General features: G+C 46.5%; 1 protein-coding gene across 2 annotated transcripts in view; it reads right to left on the minus strand.

The window, feature by feature from the left end:
* The window catches only part of LOC138638927 (zinc finger protein 850-like), a 72,373-nt gene that overhangs the window by 3,879 nt on the left and 47,067 nt on the right, over positions 1 to 21,427 (minus strand). The window contains exons 4-6 of one of the 2 annotated variants that reach the window (XM_069728680.1): positions 3,308 to 3,499; positions 3,044 to 3,208; positions 1,469 to 1,592 (exon numbers count right to left, since the gene is read on the minus strand). The exons of the other annotated variant lie outside the window; for it this stretch is intronic. Coding sequence (XP_069584781.1) covers positions 1,469 to 1,592; positions 3,044 to 3,208; positions 3,308 to 3,499 — 481 coding nt within the window. The remainder of the gene's footprint in view (positions 1 to 1,468; positions 1,593 to 3,043; positions 3,209 to 3,307; positions 3,500 to 21,427) is intronic. 2 annotated transcript variants of the gene reach the window in all.

Raw genomic sequence — 21,427 nt, forward strand, 5'->3', positions numbered from 1 at the left:
ATCCCACCTCTGATACAGGGTGGAGGATGTACAAGAAATGTCATGGAATCCACTGCAAATCCCCCGATCAAAAGGGGAACAGAAGATGCAAAATATAGGATCCTCCTATGGTTCTTGCTTCCAAAGTAACTGTGTCTGAAATGTTATTAACAATCAGGAGACCCCTGGACTTCCAGAAAACCACCCAGAGAAAACCTGCTCCTCTCATGATTTTGAAGCCAAAGGTTCCTGGTCCCATCTTAAAGGGCCACTGTCACCCCCTCCAGCCGTTATAAACTAAAAGAGCCACCTTGTGCAGCAGTAATGCTGCATTCTAACAAGGTGGCTCTTTTAGTTTTTGTTTCTGTTATTCCCACAATAAATGTATTTATAATTCTGCTGAAATACCTATCTTTGTCCATGGAGGCGGGACTGAAGCCTCCTCTTAGAAGCGCCCAACTGCCGTCAGTCATCTCTTGTGTAGATTGTCGCCGCCCCCTCAGCACTGTTATTGTGTGAATTCCGGCGCCTGCGCTCTGCTCTTCTGCCTTGCGCAGGCGCATAGAGCATTTGCCGTCCTAGCGCTGGTGCCGGGTTCCGTTCTGCGCCTGTGCGGGGCAGTGCGGCCACCATGTTACTGAATCTCCGCCCCGCACCGTGTTATGCAGTATGCACAGTGCGGGGCTGGGATTCCTGGGCATGCGCACTGCGCTTCTCAGACACTCCCCAGGTCCCCCGCCTTTCAGTGTTGCCGGAATATACAGGTATCCTTGCCGGCGTTTGGAACAGCCGCACAGAACAACGCTGGAAGGCGGGGGACCTGTAGAGCGTCTGACCAGCGCAGTGCGCATGCCCAGGAATCCCAGCCCCGCACTGTGCATACTGCATAACACAGTGTGGGGCAGGGATTCAGTAACATGCTGGCCGCACAGGCGCAGAAAGGAACCCGGCACCAGCGCTTGGACGGATAATGCTCTATGCGCCTGCGCAAGGCAGAAGAGCAGAGCGCAGGTGCCGGAATTCACACAATAACAGCGCTGAGGGTGTGGCGAAAATCTACATAAGAGATGACTGACGGCAGTTGGGCGCTTCTAAGAGGAGGCTTCAGTCCCGCCTCCATGGACAAAGTCAGGTATTTCAGCAGAATTATAAATACATTTATTGTGGCAATAACAGAAACAAAAACTAAAAGAGTCACCTTGTTAGAATGCAGCATTACTGCTGCACAAGGTGGCTCTTTTAGTTTATAACGGCTGGAGGGGGTGACAGTGGCCCTTTAAGACTGAGGCAGTCTAATGTAAGGATATACGATAATGTATAAATTACACATCAGTGAACATTCACACAAAGAATCAAAAGGCAATAATTATACTAACCGGTAATTACAGACACGAGCATGCACAGCCTGGGACAGTAGTGAGGTTGTATTGTATCTGCCAGTTTGACGGAAAAAAAATACCACCAAAAAATGACTGAAGTCTTCTCTTACCTGGTGATACAAGAGGCCGGTGCTCCTCCACCACAACGTCCTTATACTGATCCCGATGTCCTTCTACATAATCCCACTCCTCCATGGAGAAATAGAGAGTGACGTCCTGACACCTGACAGCAACCTGACAACCAACGAGACCGACATCACCCAGAATCCTCCAGTGTACCTACTATATAATTGTCTATGGGTCACTTCCGTCTGTCCTTCTGTCTGTCGCAGATATTCATTGGTCGCGGCCTCTGTCTGTCATGGAAATCCAAGTCGCTGATTGGTCGTGGCAAAACGCCCATGACCACTGCCACGACCAATCAGCGACGGCCAGAGTCTGGCAGCGAAATGGCCGCTGCTTTACTGCCCTCACACAGGGTTAATGCCAGTGTTAACGGACCGCAGTGTAACGCACTACATTAACGCTGATATTAACCCTGTGTGACCAACTTTTTACTATTGATGCTGTGCATGCAGCATCAATAGTAAAACAATTTTAAAAATAATAATAATAATAATAAAAAAAAAGGTTATTCTCACCCTCAGAGGTCGCGCGCTATCCTCGCCAGTGCAAGCGGCAGGTTCCGGTGCCAAGGATGCTATGCGAGAAGGACCTGCCATGACGTCATGGTCATTTGACCGCGACGTCATCACAGGTTCTGCGCTCATGTCAACCCTGGGACCGGAAGCTGCCGCGTGCACCGCAAACACAGATGGCAGGACTACAAGGGGCTCTCGAAAGACGAGTATATGTTTATTTTTTTATTTTAAGTTGCTATATACTACGTGGGCTGTGTTACATACGGCGGGCGCTGCGTTATATACTACATGGCTGCTATGTACTACGTGGGCAGTGTTATATACTATGTGGGCAATGTTATATACTATGTGGGCAGTGTTATATACTGCGTGGGCTGCGTTATATACTGCATGGCTGCTATATACTATGTGGGCTGCGTTATATACTACATGGCTGCTATATACTACATGGGCAGTGTTATATACTATGTGGGCAATGTTATATACGGTGTGGGCTGTGTTATATACTACATGGCTGCTATATACTACGTCGGCTGTGTTATATACTGTGTGGGCAGTGTTATATACTGCATGGCTGCTATATACTGCATGGGCAGTGTTATATACTATGTGGGCAATGTTATATACTGTGTGGGCTGTGTTATATACTGCGTGGCCTGTATTAACGCATCGGGTATTCAAGAATATGTCGTGGCCTGTGCTATATACTATGTGGCTGCTATACACATACATATTCTAGAATACCCATTGCGTTAGAATTGGGCCACCATCTAGTACTGTATAATCTCCCAGCAGTCTACTCCCATCACTCAGAATCCTCCAGTGTACACTGTATAATCTCCCAGCATTCTCCTCTCCTATCATCACCCAGAATCCTCCAGTGTATACTGTATAATCTCCCAGCAGTCTCCTCTCTGCTCATCACCCACAATCCCCCAGTGTAATCTCCCAGCAGTCTCCTCTCCAGTCATCACCCGGAATCCCCCAGTGTAATCTCCCAGCAGTCTCCTCTCCAGTCATCACCCGGAATCCCCCAGGAGTCACCTCTCCGGTCAGCAGCTCAGTGATCTTGTTGGCCAGTTCTAGGACCTTATTCTCAGGTGTCGGGGAGTGCAGGGGTTCTGTGATGGGGCTCTGGATCTTGCTCCGTCCTCCGGACATACCGGGGGTCACACGGTCACCGGACGTCTTCTTCACCACCGTGTGCTCCTGTGTACAGTGACAGACGCCGATCACCACAGATTCTATCCATCTTTTCAGTCCTGTTATATTAATAGAGATCAGAGTGATCTCATGGGAGACTCTCACCTTTCCCTTTAACAAGTCGATTATCTCCAGGGCGAGGAGTAATATTCTTGCAGTCATGTTGCTTTTGTCCTGGTCGTTCCTCGTTGGGTCATTTTTCATCCTGACGTCCTGGTACTGATCCTTCTGTCCTTCCATGTACTCCCACTCCTCCATGGAGAAATAGACAGCGGCATCCTGACACCTGACAGGAACCTGACAAACACACAGTTAGGAGCAGAAATCATTGGCCAGTGAGGAATCCTCCTGATTTCAGCTCTGCAGGTTGCTAGCTTGGATGTAAAATGAAACAACTGAGATGTAATCGAAGTGGAGACGTTCAGGTTTTATTAAAGGGGTTGAACAAAAATCTCCTGTGAAAGGTTTAGGAATTGCAGCCATTTTTCTACAAATTCACCTCATTTCATGGGCTGAGAAGTAATAGGGAGGATCAACTTGATCGTGAAGAAAATGTTCTACTTTAACCCCTTAACCCCCAAGGGTGGTTTGCAGGTTAATGACCGGGCCAATTTTTACAATTCTGACTACTGTCCCTTTATGAGGTTATAACTCTGGAACGCTTCAAAGGATCCCGGTGATTCTGATTTTTAGTGACCACATCACATTTGAAGTAATTTTGAGGGGTATATATGATAGAAAATACCCAAGTGTGACACCATTCTAAATACTGCACCCCTCAAGGTGCTCAAAACCACATTCAAGAAGTTTAAAAAAGAACATTTAACCTTTTAACAAAAAATGTACTTCAGATCCAATTTGTTTTATTTTACCAATGGTAACAGGAGAAATTGGACCCCAAAAGTTGTTGTACAATTTGGCCTGAGTACGCTGATACCCCACATGTGGGGGTAAACCCGTTTGGGCGCATGGCAGAGCTTGGAAGAGAAGGAGCACCGTTTGATCTCCATTCCAGCCAATTTTGAATTGTAAAGTCAGACGTCATGTCGCGTTTGGAGAGCCCCTTATGTGCCTAAACAGTGGAAACCCCCCACAAGTGACACCATTTTGGAAAGTAGACCCCCTAAGGAACTTATCTAGATGCGTGGTGTGCACTTTGAACCCCCAAGTGTTTCACTACAGTTTATAACGTAGAGCCGTGAAAATAAAAAATCATTTTTTTCTTTCCTCAAAAATGATGTTTTAGCAAGCAATTTATTTCCCCCCCCCCACCAAAAAGATATTTTAGCCCCCAGTTTTGCATTTTCCCAAGGGTACCCGAAGAAATTGGACCCCAAAAGTTTTTGTTCAATTTGTCCTGAGTACGCCAATACCCGATATGTGGGGGGAAACCACCGTTTGGGCGCATGGCAGAGCTTGGAATGGAAGGAGCGCCGATTGGAATGCAGACTCAGCTGGAATGGTCTGCGGGAATCAGTTTATAACGCAGAGCCGTGAAAATAAAAAAAATCCTTTTTTTTTTTTTTTTTCCACAAAAATGAATTTTTAGCCCCCAAATTTTTATTTTCCCAAGAGTAACAAGAGAAATTGGACCCCAAAGTTGTTGTCCAATTTGTCCTGAGTGCGCTGATACCCCTATGTTGGGATAAACCCCTGTTTGGGCACAGGGGAGAGCTCTGAAGGGAAGGAGCACTGTTTTACTTTTTCAACACAGAATTGGCTGGAATGGAGATCGGACGCCATGTCGCATTTGGAGAGCCCCTGATGTGCCTAAACAGTGGAAACCCCCCAATTCTAACCCTAATCCCAACCCGAACCACACTCCTAACCTTAATCCCACCCAACACACTGTTAACCCCAACACACCCCTGACCCTAATCCCAACCATAACCCTAACCACACCCCTAACCCTGACACACCCCTAACCCTAACTTTAGCCCTAACCCTAATGGGAAAATAGAAATACATTTTTTTATTTCACTATTTTTCCCTAACTAAGGGGTGATGAAGGGGGGTTTGATTTACTTTTATAGCGGGTTTTTTAGTGGATTTTTATGATTGCCAGCTGTCACACTAAAAGACGCTTTTTATTGCAAAAAATAGTTTTTGTGTCACCACATTTTCAGACCTATAATTTTTTCATATTTTGGTCCACAGAGTCATGTGAGGTCTTGTTTTTTGCGGGAGGAGTTGATGTTTTTATTGATACTATTTCTGGGCACATGAAATTTTTTGATCGCTTTTTATTACGATTTCTGTGAGGTACAATGAACAAAAACCAGCAATTCATGAATTTGTTTGGGGGGAGGAAGCGTTTATACCGTTCCGCGTTTGGTAAAATTGATAAAGCAGCATTACTCTTCAGGTCAGTACGATTACAACGATACCTCATTTATATCTTTTTTTATGTTTTGGCGCTTTTATATGATAAAAACTTTTATATAAAAAATAATTATTTTTGCATCGCTTTATTCTGAGGGCTATAACTTAGTTTTTCGCTGATGACGCTGTATGGCGGCTCACTTTTTGCGGGACAAGATGACGTTTTTAGCGGTACCATGTTTATTTATATCAGTCTTTTTGATCGTGTGTTATCCCACTTTTTGTTCATAAGTATGATGATAACGCATTGTTTTTTGCCTTTTTTTTCACTGAAGGTGTTAACTGCCCTCGCGGGCAGGGTCCTCTCTCCTCCTGTACCAGTTGTGACTTGTATTTTTCAAGATTATTGTACTTGTTTTATTATGTATACCCCTCCTCACATGTAAAGCGCCATGGAACAAATGGCGCTATAATAATAAATAATAATAATAATAATAACTAGTGAGACAGTTTTATAGGTCGGGTCGTTACGGATGTGGCGATACTAAATGTGTACTTTTTTTATTATTATTTGTATAAAGAAATGTATTTATTGGAGCAATATTTTTTTTTCTTTATTTAGGATTTTTAAAAAAATATTTTTATACAGTGTAGTTTTTTAAAAACTTTTTTACTTTGTGTCAGATCAGCGATCTGACAGGCAGTGCAGGAGGCTTCCCGGCGCCTGCTCTCAGCAGGCGCTCGCAAGCCACCGCCCTGCAGGACTCGGAAGAACCCCTGCGTCTATCTTGGATCTGTGGCCTGCAGGGAGGAGAACGGAGGAGACGCAAGGAACAACACGATCACATCGCGTTGTTCCGAGGGTCTGAAAGAAGCAAGCAGGGAGCCCCTTCCCTGCGCGATGCTTCCCTATGCCACCGGAACGCTGCGATCATGTTTAATCGCAGTGTTCCGGGGGGTTAAAGTTTCAGGAGCAGTCTGTGATTGCTCCTGGCACATAGTGCCAGATGTCAGCTGTGATAAGCACGGCTGATCGGGTATGACGTACTATCCCATCCATGGGAATTAAGTCCCAGGTCACATGAACGGGATAGTACATCTGATGGCAGAAAGTGGTTAATCCTTTGCAGCAATGCCGGCATGAAGTCTGGAGGCCATGGACGTCACCATTGCTGGTTTCCTCCAGTGTGAGGCTTTACAGGAGGGGTGGGGAACCTTTTTTCTATCAAGGGCCATTTGGAATTTTATAATAGCATTTGGAGGACTGTATAAAATTATTAACTTAAACATTAGCCAACTATATTCAAACATTTAAATAGCTCCCACCTAATGTGATGGTTGAAATGACTTCTCTTTGGTGAGGCGTGCGATATTGGGAGCAGGGCTATGGAGTCTGTAAGCCAAACCTCCGACTCCTCAGTTTCCACAACACCGACTCCACGACTCCGTATCATGTTTAAGTGGGAAATTTTGTGAGGATAATGTATAATATAAGTTTTAGTCTCATTGCCAGCACCTATAGGGTGGGCGTTGACCCCCCTTTACTTCAGGGTTTAGCTTTTCTTTTCAATGGGTGTAGAAGAGTTTTTATTGCTTCTTGCTGCAAATTCCTGACTTTGAGCAACTTACTCCTCATGCCCCTCCCAAAAAATATAGTTCTTACCGATAACGGTATTTCTCTGAGCCCATGACGGCACCACGGAGAGAGGGGATCCGCCCACCAAGGACAGGAAACCTACGGCTAAAAAGGCGGTACCACTCTCCTGCATCAGTTGTTTACATAGTAGTCTCCCATCGTTATCTAAGACATTTGTAAATTTTAACTGTTTAGCATAATAAGATACCGCGTGACTTTAAACTATAAATAGACTATAAATAGACTATGGCACTATTTTAATGTGTGCACCCATAAGTGAAGGGAGGGAATGTACGGGTGCCGTCATGGGCTCAGAGAAATACCGTTATCGGTAAGAACTATATTTTTCTCTGATCGCCCATGACGGCACCACGGAGAGAATTGCATAGACAGTACATTCAGGGAGGGACCACCGCCTCCAGAACCCTTTTACCGAAAGTAAGGTCTGAAGAGGAGATTAGGTCCAATCTATAGTGCCTATAGAATGTGGATGGTGAGGACAAGGTAGCAGCTCTACATATCTGGTCAATGGAAGCTCCGGCCTTCTCCGCCCAGGAAGTTGCTACTGCCCTTGTTGAGTGAGCCTTAACCTCCCCGGGAACGGACATCCCACTTGCTGAGTATGAGAGACTGATGGCGTCTGTGATCCATCTTGCTATGTTGGCTTTAGATGCTTTTTTCCCCTTCCGGGGACCCTGGAAACACACAAACAGAGAGGAATCCTCCCTACTCTCTCTAGTGACTTCTAGGTAATGTAAGAGACATCTTCTTACATCTAGTGTATGTAATATTTGTTCCTCCTTGTTCTTAGGGTTGGGACAGAAGGAGGGGAGAGATATCTCTTGAGACCTGTGAAATTTTGAAGCCACTTTCGGGAGATATGCTGGGTCTGTTTTTAAAACGACCCTATCCTCTAGAAATTGTGTGTGAGGAGGGTTGGCTGAAAGAGCCTGTAAGTCGCTAACCCTACGGGCAGAAGTGAGGGCGACTAATAGAGCTGTTTTGAGAGATAGCGTTTTTATTGTAGATTCGTGTAATGGTTCGAATGGAGGACTAGTCAGGGCTTTAAGGACCAAGTTTAAGTCCCATTGAGGAACCACTTTTACTGGCAGAGGCCTAGATCTTCCTGCCGCCCTAATGAATCTAGAAACCCACCTATTTGAAGCTAAGTCAAAATTAAATAGGGCTCCTAATGCTGCCACGTGAACTTTTAGGGTACTAGTGGCTAAACCCATTTCCAATCCATTTTGTAGGAACTCTAATATGGAATTAAGGGGAATCTCTTTCCCTATTTTTGCACCTGAAGAAGACAAACTTTTTCCATATTTTGCCATACTGTTTTGTTGTAACCGGCTTCCTACTTTTTAACAGAGTTGAGATTAACCCCGAAGAGAACCCTCTGCTTTCTAATATTTTCCTCTCAAGAGCCAGGCTGTCAAGTGCAAGTTCTTGACTCGTGGATGACAGACTGGGCCCTGTGACAACAGATCCTGGAGGTCTGGTAATACCCAAGGGTCGGATATTGACATCTTCCTCATCCATGAGAACCAAGGTCTCTTCGGCCAGAACGAGGCAATTAAGATGACCAACGCCCCGTCCTCCCGAATCTTCTCTCATTCTGATTCCAGCTGTGCTGAGGGAGGGAAGGCATAGACCAGATGGTGACCCCAAGAAATCAGGAAAGCGTCCACAGCTACTGGGTTCCCCAGGGGAGATAGGGAGCAAAAGGAGGCTACTTTTTTGTTTAGATGGCTCGCGAAGAGATCTATTTTGGGAACACCCCATTTTTGTGTGATCTGGGTAAATATCTCTGGATTTAGTTCCCATTCTCCCTGTTTTAGGCTGGATCGACTGAGGAAGTCTGCCTTGTAATTGTCTACTCCCTTTATGTGTAGGCTTGTCAGGGATAGAAGGTTGCTCTCGGCTATTTGAAGGATCGAGTTGGTCACTTCCATCAGGATTTTTGGAACGGATGCCCCCCTGATGATTTAGGTAAGATACTACCACCCGATTGTCCGACATCACCCTTACATGGTGAGATTGAAGGACTCCCAAGAATTCCTGAAGGGCAAATTTTACTGCTAGGAGTTCCTTCATATTGGAGGAATTGTTTGCAAGGGACGGAGACCAAATGCCCTGGGCTACTAGGTCGCCCAGATGAGCCCCCCACCCTGAGGGGCTTGCGTCCGTAGTTAGGACCTTCGAGATTGGGATTACCCATGGGACTCCCTGGGAAAGATTTTCCTGCAACGTCCACCAAGTCAGAGAGTGATTGGTGCGAGGAGACAATGTTAACCGCCCGTCTAAATGCTCTCCTAGAAGGATTTGCTCTGACAGCAGCTGCCATTGGAGATCTCTTGAATGTAGTTGGGCCCACTGGACCGCCGGGATGCAAGAGGTCGTAGAGCCTAATAGGGACATGCCCTGACGGAGTGTTATGGAGGGAAGAGATTGTACTCTTAACACTAAACTTTTTATCTTTTGTATTTTGCTCTCTGGGAGCCGACATTCCATTTTTTTGGAGTCTAGAGTGAGACCTAGGTACTCCTGAACCTGAGAAGGCACCAGTCTGGATTTTTCTAGGTTTATTAGCCAACCCAGATCCTTTAGAGAATGAATCACTAAATCTAGTTGACTCTTGCAATGTTGCGGGGAGGAGCCTATCACCAGAAAATCGTCCAGATATGGTACGATCAGGGTGTTTTCTTCCCTGAGGTGAGCCATTACCTCCGCGACCAGCTTTGTAAAAACCCTCGGGGCTATTGCTAGGCCAAATGGTAGAGCTGAGAACTGGAAGTGGCTTAGGACTCCCTTGATGTGGACCGCCATTCTGAGGAATCTTTGGTGATCCTTGTGTATTGGGACGAGATAATATGCGTCCTTCAGGTCCAGGACCACCATGAAGCATTGAGGAAACAGCATTTTGATCGATGACTTTATCGTTTCCATCTTAAATGCTTGAACCTCTAGGTAGTTGTTTAGGTTTTTCAAATTGATAATGGTCCTGAAGGAACCGTCTGGCTTCTTTCTCAGGAATAGAGGGGAATAGTACCCTTGCCCTCTTTCTTGAGGGGGAACTTCCAGGAGTACTCCTTTTTTTACTAACCCAACAATCTCGTTTTCTAGCGTCAACTGCTATTCTGCCGAGGATCTTGTAGATGTTATCTTGAAAGAGGGACGAGGGCACCTCTTGAATGTTAACCTCAGTCCTGATTCTATGATGTTTAGTATCCATTGACTGGAGGTAATCTTTTCCCAGGCTGGGAGAAAGAGATAATCTCCCTCCCACCTGGGGCGAACCTTCATTGTGAAGGTTTTTTGCTGTCATTGACGTTTTTGTTAAAGATAAACCCTTTATTTTTGTTCTTCTTATCTTCCCATTTCCCCTGGCCTCTCCCTGGGTTCCTACGGAAAAACCTCTTGTTCCGAAAGGGCTTCCGATAAGAGGGGAGACCCAGAGAGGGAAAGGACTTTTTCTTGTCCCCAGCTTTTTCCAAGATGTCATCTAAGGTAGAACCGAACAAAAATTCTCCTTCGCAGGGGATGGTACATAGTTTTGTTTTCGTCTGCAGGTCGCCTGGCCAATTCTTAAGCCAGAGGGTGCACCTGGCCGCATTAGCAAACACTGCTGCTCTGGCAGATAGCCTGATGGAGTCGGCCGAGGCGTCAGCTAGGAAAGCCGCGGCCCCCCTCATTACTGGTAATGTATTGAGCATTGAGTCACGGGAAGTTTTCCCCTTTAATTGAACCTCTAGTTGGTTCAGCCAAATCATCAGGGAGCGTGAAGAACATGCTGCTGCTACTGCCGGCTTCAGGCCTCCTCCCGCTGCCTCCCAGGAGCCTTTGAGAAAGGCATCTGCCTTCTTGTCCATAGGGTCTTTTAGGACCCCCATGTCCTCAAACGGGAGAGCGAATTTTTTTGAGGCTTTAGCAATTGCTACGTCTAATTTGGGGGCCTTCTCCCAAAAGGAGCAGGATTCCTCCTCGAAGGGGTATTTCCTTTTTGGAGTTAAAAGAGTCTTTCTCATGGGCTTCTTCCATTCTTTCTTAAAGCTGCTATTGCTTCGTTAAGCGGAAAAGCTCTTCTCTTTTTCTGTTCCAGGCCCCCAAACATGATGCCTTGTACCGATTTTTTAGGGTAGGAGTCTACCAAACCCATGGTACTTCTCACAGCTTTTATGAGGCCATCGGTATCCTCTAGTGGGAAACAGTTATGTCCCCCCGAGGAAGAAGTGGACGATGAAGATGCGGAGGAGGAGTCGGAGGACACTGAACTCTCACTATCGCTTTCGGATTTTGAGACTGGAGATGGGGACCCGTGTCTGGTCTTTCTCCTTTTTTTTCCCCACTTTTTAGTGATCTAAAAGGTGTCCTCCACTTGCTCCTTAATTAGGCTTTTTAGATCTGTTGCAAACCCAGGAAGGTTTTCAGACACAGTCTGCTGAATGCAAGTACAGGTCCTTCTCAAAAAATTAGCATATAGTGTTAAATTTCATTATTTACCATAATGTAATGATTACAATTAAACTTTCATATATTATAGATTCATTATCCACCAACTGAAATTTGTCAGGTCTTTTATTGTTTTAATACTGATGATTTTGGCATACAACTCCTGATAACCCAAAAAACCTGTCTCAATAAATTAGCATATTTCACCCATCCAATCAAATAAAAGTGTTTTTTAATAACAAAAAAACCAACAAATAATAATGTTCAGTTATGCACTCAATACTTGGTCGGGAATCCTTTGGCAGAAATGACTGCTTCAATGCGGCGTGGCATGGAGGCAATCAGCCTGTGACACTGCTGAGATGTTATGGAGGCCCAGGATGCTTCAATAGCGGCCTTAAGCTCATCCAGAGTGTTGGGTCTTGTGTCTCTCAACTTTCTCTTCACAATATCCCACAGATTCTCTATGGGGTTCAGGTCAGGAGAGTTGGCAGGCCAATTGAGCACAGTAATACCATGGTCAGTAAACCATATACCAGTGGTTTTGGCACTGTGAGCAGGTGCCAGGTCGTGCTGAAAAATGAAATCTTCATCTCCATAAAGCATTTCAGCCGATGGAAGCATGAAGTGCTCCAAAATCTCCTGATAGCTAGCTGCATTGACCCTGCCCTTGATGAAACACAGTGGACCAACACCAGCAGCTGACATGGCACCCCACACCATCACTGACTGTGGGTACTTGACACTGGACTTCAGGCATTTTGGCATTTCCTTCTCCCCAGTCTTCCTCCAGACTCTGGCACCTTGATTTCCGAATGACATGCAAAATTTGCTTTCATCAGAAAAAAGTACTTGGGACCACTTAGCAACAGTCCAGTGCTGCTTCTCTGTAGCCCAGGTCAGGCGCCTCTGCCGCTGTTTATGGTTCAAAAGTGGCTTTACCTGGGGAATGCGGCACCTGTAGCCCATTTCCTGCACACGCCTGTGCACGGTGGCTCTGGATGTTTCCACACCAGACTCAGTCCACTGCTTCCTCAGGTTCCCCAAGGTCTGGAATCGGTCCTTCTCCACAATCTTCCTCAGGGTCCGGTCTCCTCTTCTCGTTGTACAGCGTTTTCTGCCACATTGTTTTCTTCCAACAGACTTACCATTGAGGTGCCTTGATACAGCACTCTGGGAACAGCCTATTTGTTGAGAAATTTCTTTCTGGGTCTTACCCTCTTGCTTGAGGGTGTCAATGATGGCCTTCTTGACATCTGTCAGGTCGCTAGTCTTACCCATGATGGGGGTTTTGAGTAATGAACCAGGCAGGGAGTTTATAAAAGCCTCAGGTATCTTTTGCATGTGTTTAGAGTTAATTAGTTGATTCAGAAGATTAGGGTAATAGGTCGTTTAGAGAACCTTTTCTTGATATGCTAATTTATTGAGACAGGTTTTTTGGGTTATCAGGAGTTGTATGCCAAAATCATCAGTATTAAAACAATAAAAGACCTGACAAATTTCAGTTGGTGGATAATGAATCTATAATATATGAAAGTTTAATTGTAATCATTACATTATGGTAAATAATGAAATTTAACACTATATGCTAATTTTTTGAGAAGGACCTGTATTGCATAGTCTCTTCTCCCAGGTAGGTGGAAGATCCTCTCTACAGATGGCACAACTTTTGTGCTTAGTTTTACCTACGCTTTTCCTCCCCTAAAAGACAAATAACAATCTTACTGTCTCTGACTTTCACGAAGATCCACTTACCACCTCCAGGACCCATAAATACCGGTTGGGGATTCTCCGCCTCTGGCTTTTCCCCCCCCCCCCCCCCCCCCGACGCCGTACTGGACTCCTTACTGTGTTGGGACCTTTGGCGTTCTTTGCTGGTGTCCTGGTGCCCTTTCTGCTGTCGCCTTTTTTGCTGCTGCGGCGACGCTACAGGTGGAGGTGATTCGGGCAAAGGTGATGCCGGGTCGCTCATACTGCTGCTGGTCTGCGGATGCTGCCTTGATACTCGAGCTGAGCTGGCGCTGCGGCGACTATTAGCTCTTGAGGCTCCTGCCTATTATTGCAGAGCCACTGGGAGGATGTGGATTCTCCTATTTAAACCCTCCCGCCGCCTTTTTTTTTTGCACTTGCGCAGTAGCGCCGGTCCACGGTGAGGAGCGCCGAACGCCGGCGCCTGCGCATGAAGCCTTAACCGGCGCCTGTGCATGAGCGGCACAGACCGCGCCGAGCGCCCGAGCGGCAACCCCGCCGGCGCCTGCGCAGACCGCCCCAAGCGCCTGAGCAGCAACCCCGCCGGCGCCTGTGCAGACCGCGCCAAGCACTCGGGCGGTGAACCGCCGGCGCCTGCGCAGAAGCGTCCTTCAACCTCGCGAGACCAGCCTAGATCCCGGGCATGCGCCGAACTTTCAAGATGGCGCCCGGAAAGCAGATATAGCGCTGCTGACCGGCACCCCCGGTCCTATGCAGTCCCAAAAGCGCGTTCTCTGCACACCCGATGGCGGTGCAGCATGCAGACTGATGCTTGATTTAGGGAGGGTCGCGCTGCACCTCCCGCAACCACAGAGGGACCCCCCTGGATGTTGCCGCTGCTGCATCTTACCTGGGGAGGTGACCGCGAACTCCTTGTCACCTCCCCCGCACACCCGGTCGGCCCACTGGCTCCCAGCGGTGGCTCTTCGGGTCACCACCCTAGCCGAGGCAGAGGGACCCCAGCTGCCTGAGTCGGACTGGTTGGCCCCGGAATTCCAACGTCGAACTGGTAAGTCCGTAGGTCTCCCATCAAGGACAGGAAACCAACTGATGCAGGAGAGTGGTACCGCCTTTTTATCCGTAGGTTTCCTGTCCTTGGTGGGCGGATCCCCTCTCTCCGTGGTGCCGTCATGGGCGATCAGAGAAAGAATTTTTACGATCGCTTGTGTCGGCTCAAACCTTCCTCCAGCAGAAACTGGTCTGATCTCCTTCTGTAAAGGCAAGAAGTCCTTTGTTCCATTATAGTGAGATATTGGGCCAACGGTTTAGGCTAGGAAAATAATACGTCCAGTTTGTGAATCTCCATCGGCGGATCTATCGGCCACGGTAAGCGCGGGCTTCTAGTTCCAACAGGGACAGAGTATGGATTTCTCTGGAACTATGCATCCCATCAAGCCCAAATTTGGTCTCATTAGAACGCCAATGTTAATACAAGATGAATGCTGGGTGTGTTATGATTCTGACATGTTTTGTAGCGGAGATACAGGCATTAGACAAACTTGTGTTAAATTTAGTAAGACTGAAGAGATAGGAGGGTCTGAGGAAACCAGCCCTGTTCGTGATGTCACGAGGCTGTGGTTATTTAAGTGACTCCAGTTTACCCAGCCTTGAGAGTCTTAGTCTGAGTCTTACAAGAAGAGCCCTCACTGCCAGTCCTGATGCATTGGGACATTTGGGAGCTCCACCCACTAGCCTGGTTTTGCCTGAAATGACCTGAACACATTTAAGTGTTAATTTCTCATTTAACCCCTGTTATTTTTATAATTACCTTGTACATATTTTCAATTGTCTCATAGTGGAACATCTTTTATACCTTTTTTTTATAAATACTGCCTTAATCTTTAATGGAGTAAAATATTTAAAATACTAGATTCGGTCTTCTGCTCTAAAACGTACCCCAAGTCTTCTGAAGTTGATTACGCTACTGTTTTGGGTTAGCTTCGGACCCGTTTAATCGAAGCTGGTGGCAGCATACCGTGTGCTGTGCCTTTGGGAGTCGTAGCGACTGTGGCGTTGATAATTTTTGTTCCTGCCTGAGTGGGAGTATTTATATCGCCTCACTGCAGCGTGCCCAATAGCCAGTACATAGCAGGCAGCTTTTCTGGTGACTAATTACCCTAGGTGCAGTACCTAGTCTGACCTGAGAGTAAGGGGGCGCCAGAAAGCTGCAAGTTCAAGCAGAACTGTAAAGCGGGATATACATAAATCCCTGCAGTTCGTGGTATATTGAAGAGCAGTGGGATACCTAAAATAAGCCCCTGCTGTAAACCAAGAGGTCAATAGCCTTGTGTGTGTTTTTTCATCACATTGTGGATTGGAGGGATAACTAAGATAAGCCCCCCTGCACATGTGATAGCCATCTGTTGGCCTAAAGCCACCCCGATCCGTGACGTAGGGGTGATGGTCACGGTGTGAATCGTGACAAATTGACTGTAGTAAAATGGTAACATCAGGCTTTTAATCATTGCCTCATAATCAAGCCATTTAGATATACTTATGTTCTATGTATTGTAATACAACGTAAGAACAAAAAAACTTTGGCATATTTACAATTTATTATACACTCTGCAGTAAGTGGAAAAAAAACAGTTTAAAAAAACATACTGAATAACATTTCTGCAGTCTATGAATTTGTTCTGAGAAATAGTATCACCTCCATCAGATCCTCCTTCATAGATGACCTCACATCTGACCTAATTATTTTAAGGCTAGAGAACAGTCTTTATACACTAACTTGGGTTGGTGGCAAAGAAGTAACCACATGAGTGACATCTTTAACAATTTCAGGGTGTGAACATTGTGTGCAGAATTATTCGGCAAGTTGTATTTTGATTACATGATACTTTTTATACATGTTGTCCTTTTCCAAGCTGTTCAGGCTTGAGAGCCAACTACCAATTAAGTAAATCAGGTTATGTGCATCTCTGTAATGAGGAGGGGTGTTGTCTAATTACATCAAAACCCTATATAAGGTGTGCTTAATTATTAGGCAACTTCATTTCCTTTGGCAAAAAATGGGTCAGAAGAGAGATTTGACGGGCTCTGAAAAGTCCAACATTGTGAGATGTCTTGCAGAGGGATGCAGCAGTCTTTAAATTGCCAAACTTTTGAAGCGTGATCACCGAACAATCAAGCGTTTCATGGCAAATGGCCAACAGGGTCGCAAGAAGCATGTTGGGCAAAAAAGGCGCAAAATAACTGCCCCTGAATTGAGGAAAATCAAGCGTGAAGCTGCCAAGATGCCATTTACCACCAGTTTTGCCGTATTTCAGAGCTGCAACGTTACTGGAGTAACAAAAAGCACAAGGTGTGCGATACTCAGACACGGCCAAGGTAAGGAAGGTTGAAAACAACCACCTTTGAACAAGAAACATAAGATAAAAAGTCTAGACTGGGCCAAGAAATATCTGAAGACTGACTTTTCAAAGGTTTTATGGACTGATGAAATGAGAGTGACTCTTGATGGGCCAGATGGATGGTCAGAGGCTGGATCAGTAAAGGGCAGAGAGCTCAACTCCGACTCAGATGCCAGCAAAGTGGGAGGTGGGGGACTGGTATGGGCTGGGATCATCAAAGATGAACTTTTGGGACCTTTTCGGGTTGAGGATGGAGTGAAGCTCAACTCCCAGACCTACTGCCAGTTTCTGGAAGACAACTTCTTCAAGCAGTGGTACAGGAAGAAGTCCGTATCGTTCAAGAAAAACATGATTCTCATGCAGGACGATGCTCCATCACATGCCTCCAACTACTGCACAGCGTGGCTGACCAGTAAAGGTCTCAAAGAAGAAAAAATAATGGCATGGCCCCCTTGTTCACCTGATCTGAACACCATAGAGAACCTGTGGTCCCTCATAAAATGTGAGATCTAAAGGGAGGGAAAACAGTCCACCTCTCGGAACAGTGTCTGGAAGGCTGTGGTGGCTGCTGCACGCAATGTTGGTCGTAAACAGATCAAGCAACTGACAATCTATGGATGGAGGCTGCTGAGTGTCATCATAAAGAAAGGTGGCTATATCGGTCACTAATTTTTGAGGGTTTTGTTTTTGCATGTCAGAAATGTTTATTTCTAAATTTTGTGCAGTTATATCGGTTTACCTGGTGAAAAAATAAACAAGTGAGATGGGAAGAGAGGCCTGGATGTCTTCCTGGAGCAGAACAATATTGTATCATACAATTATTAGGTTCTGTAGAAGGACGTAGATCTGGGGATTTGTTATGATGGAATATAGCATTAACAAAGGTTGCATTAGGTTGCATTAATTAACATTAGGTTGCATTAACCTAACGATCCCTGTGTGGCCTATTTATAATAAAAAAAAAAAAAAAAAAAAGGTTCCTCGCATCATGTTCTCATACACTTTATGCAGTATTAGCCCTCTGTGTCTGTACTGCTACATACTTAGGCAGGTAACTGGTTCATGCAGCTTTACATGAACACCTGAGCCTTACACTATGGCCGGTCCGAATAACTAAAGCAATTGTTACCATCCACCTCTCGTGTCTCCCCTTTTCCCCATAGTTTGTAAGCTTGCGAGCAGGGCCCTCACTCCTCCTGGTATCTGTTTTGAACTGTATTTCTGTTATGCTGTAATGTTTATTGTCTGTACAAGTCCCCTCTATAATTTGTAAAGCGCTGCGGAATATGTTGGCGCTATATAAATAAAATTATTATTATTATTATTATTATTATTAATATAGGCTGAACTGGATGGACAAATGTCTTTTTTCGGCCTTACTATGTTACTATGAATATATTTGGTTTTTATTATGTTGCCTAATAATTCTGCACAGTAATAGTTACCTGCACAGACAGATATCCTCCTAAGATAGCCAAATCTAAAAAACCCACTCCAACTTCCAAAAATATTAAGCTTTGATATTTGAGTCTTTGGGGTTGATTGAGAACAGTCATTGATCAATAATAAAAATAATCCTCTAAAATACAACTTGCCTATTAATTCTGCACACAGTGTAAAGGAATTGCCTCGTGCACAGTCAGTTTTGATGAACGATTGAACTCTACTTCTTTGAGAGCAAGTGAAAAATTTTGCTGAAATATGGTCCATTTTCTATGGGAGTGGAATCTTTTCCTGCGGCAATGCTTTGCCTGCTCCATATCATCTACCGTATATACTCGAGTATAAGCCGAGATTTTCAGCCCAAATTTTAGGGCTGAAAGTGCCCCCCTCGGCTTATACTCGAGTCACGGTAGCGGTGGGGTCGGCAGGTGAGGGGCTGAGGGCGCTGAGGTATACTTACCTAGTCCCAGCGATCCTCGCGCTGTCCCTGCCCTCCCACGGGCTTCGGCGCTGCAGCTTCTTCCTCTCTTCAGCGGTCACGTGGGACCGCTCATTACAGAAATGAATAAGCGGCTCCACCTCCCATAGGGGCGGAGCCGCTTATTCATTTCTCTAATCAGCGGTGCCGGTGACCGCTGATAGAGAAAGAAGCTGCAGCGCCGAAGACAGGAGGGGACAGCGCGAGGATCGCCAGGACTAGGTAAGTATGTAATATTCACCTGTCCTCGTTCCAGCCGCCGGGCGCCGATCCATCTTCCCGGCCGGCGCCTCCATCTTCCCGGCGTCTGCGCTCTCTGACTGATCAGGCAGAGGGCGCGATGACGCATATAGTGTGCGCGGCGCCCTCTGCCTGATCAGTCAGAGCAGAGACGCCGGGAAGATGGAGGCGCCGGAACGAGACGCCGGGAGCTGCAATCAAGGGAGGTGAGTATGTGGTTTTTTTTTTTTTTTATTGCAGCAGTAGCAGCGGCAGCACAGATTAATGTGGAGCATCTATGGGGCACAGTGAACGGTGCAGAGCACCGTATAAGGCACAGCTAGGGGGCACAATGAACGGTGCAGAGCACCGTATAAGGCACATCTATGGGGCACAATGAACGGTGCAGAGCACCGTATAAGGCACAGCTAGGGGGCACAGTGAACGGTGCAGAGCACTGTATATGGCACAGCTATGGGGCACAGTGAACGGTGCAGAGCACCGTATAAGGCACAGCTAGGGGGCACAGTGAACGGTGCAGAGCACCGTATAAGGCACAGCTAGGGGGCACAGTGAACGGTGCAGAGCACCGTATATGGCACAGCTAGGGGGCACAATGAACGGTGCAGAGCACCGTATATGGCACATCTATGGGGCACAGTGAACGGTGCAGAGCACCGTATATGGCACAGCTAGGGGGCACAGTGAACGGTGCAGAGCACTGTATGGCACATCTATGGGGCACAGTGAACGGTGCAGAGCACTGTATATGGCACAGCTAGGGGGCACAATGAACGGTGCAGAGCACTGTATATGGCACAGCTAGGGGGCACAATGAACGGTGCAGAGCACCGTATATGGCACATCTATGGGGCACAGTGAACGGTGCAGAGCACCGTATATGGCACAGCTAGGGGGCACAGTGAACGGTGCAGAGCACCGTATAAGGCACAGCTAGGGGGCACAGTGAACGGTGCAGAGCACCGTATATGGCACAGCTAGGGGGCACAGTGAACGGTGCAGAGCACTGTATATGGCACAGCTAGGGGGCACAGTGAACAGTGCAGAGCACTATATGGGGCACAGCTATGGGGAAATATGAATGGTGTAGAGCACTATATGGCACAGCTATGGGGAAATAATGATCTATTTTTATTTTTGAAATTCACCGGTAAATGCTGCATTTCCACCCTAGGCTTATACTCGAGTCAATAAGTTTTCCCAGTTTTTTGTGGCAAAATTAGGGGGGTCGGCTTATACTCAGGTCGGCTTATACTCGAGTATATACGGTAAATACTTTTCAAAATCAATCTCATCTGATGAGGATGAAGGAACGGCAGCAGCAGCACTGGCAGGGCCCGAGTCCTCTTGCTTTTGGCCGTCCTGTAGCCCACTCATCCTAACTGCTACCTCAATCAGAGCTCATTTTCTTTTAGTAAGCTGTCAACCAGCAATATACGATGACTCTGGTCCACATAAACTGCCAGAAGAATTTTATTTTCTCATAGCAGTGTCTCTCTCTCCATTTCATTGAAGCAGCAATGCCATCTGCGATTAAACCTCCTCTGTGGGACAGGCTAAACAAGTTCTTGTACTCCTTTACAAAAATGCACAGTGATGTAATATATTGCCCAGCGACGTAGTATATTGCCCAGCCACGTAGTATATTGCCCAGCCACGTAGTATATTGCCCAGCCACGTGTATATTGCCCAGCCACGTAGTATATTGCCCAGCCACGTATGTCACAGGTTCAAAAAATAAAAAATAAACATACTCCCCTAACGATCCGAGGGCCCCATGTAGTGGAACATACTCACCATTCTTGTCGCTGCTCCTCTGCGTCCCGTCTCTCCGCTTCCTGGGATCCAACGGTGCTGTGCAGATGAGCGCGCTGCTGCCTCCATCTTGCATTCCCAGGATGCTTTGCGAAATTACCCATAAGACCTAGCAGTCTCGCGAGACCGCTAGGTCTTATGGGTAATTTCGCAAAGCGTCCTGGGAATGCAAGATGGCAGCGGGCGCCCGCGGCTCAGCAGACAACGGAGGGCGAGCATAGCAGGTTTTTTTGTACTATTTTTAACATTACTTTCTTTTACTATTGATGCCGCATAGGCAGCATCAATAGTAAAAGGTTGGGGACACACAGGGTTAATAGCAGCGGTAACGGAATGCGTTACCGCCGGCATTAACACTGTTAGCGGTGACCGGAGGGGAGTATGGAGCATGCGGGGAGCGGAGCGCTGGGGACACAGTGCGGGGAGCGGAGCGCCGGGGACACAGACTACGGGGAGCGGAGCGCCGGGGACAAAGACTATGGGGAGCGGAGCGCCGGCCACTGACTGCAGGGAGTATAGAGCGGCCATTTTCTTCTGGACTGTGCCCTTCGCTGATTGATCATGGCTATTTTGCGGCGACCAATCAGCGACTTGGATTTCCATGATGGACAGAGGCCAGGACCAATGAATATCCGTGACAGAAGGACAGACAGACAGACAGAAGTACCCCTTAGACAATTATGTATATAGATTTCTCTTTTACTTTTGCCATGCTTCAATAGTCTCCATGGGAG

Source organism: Ranitomeya imitator, chromosome 5 (assembly GCF_032444005.1).
Source record: "Ranitomeya imitator isolate aRanImi1 chromosome 5, aRanImi1.pri, whole genome shotgun sequence".
Taxonomy (NCBI): Eukaryota; Metazoa; Chordata; class Amphibia; order Anura; family Dendrobatidae; genus Ranitomeya; species Ranitomeya imitator.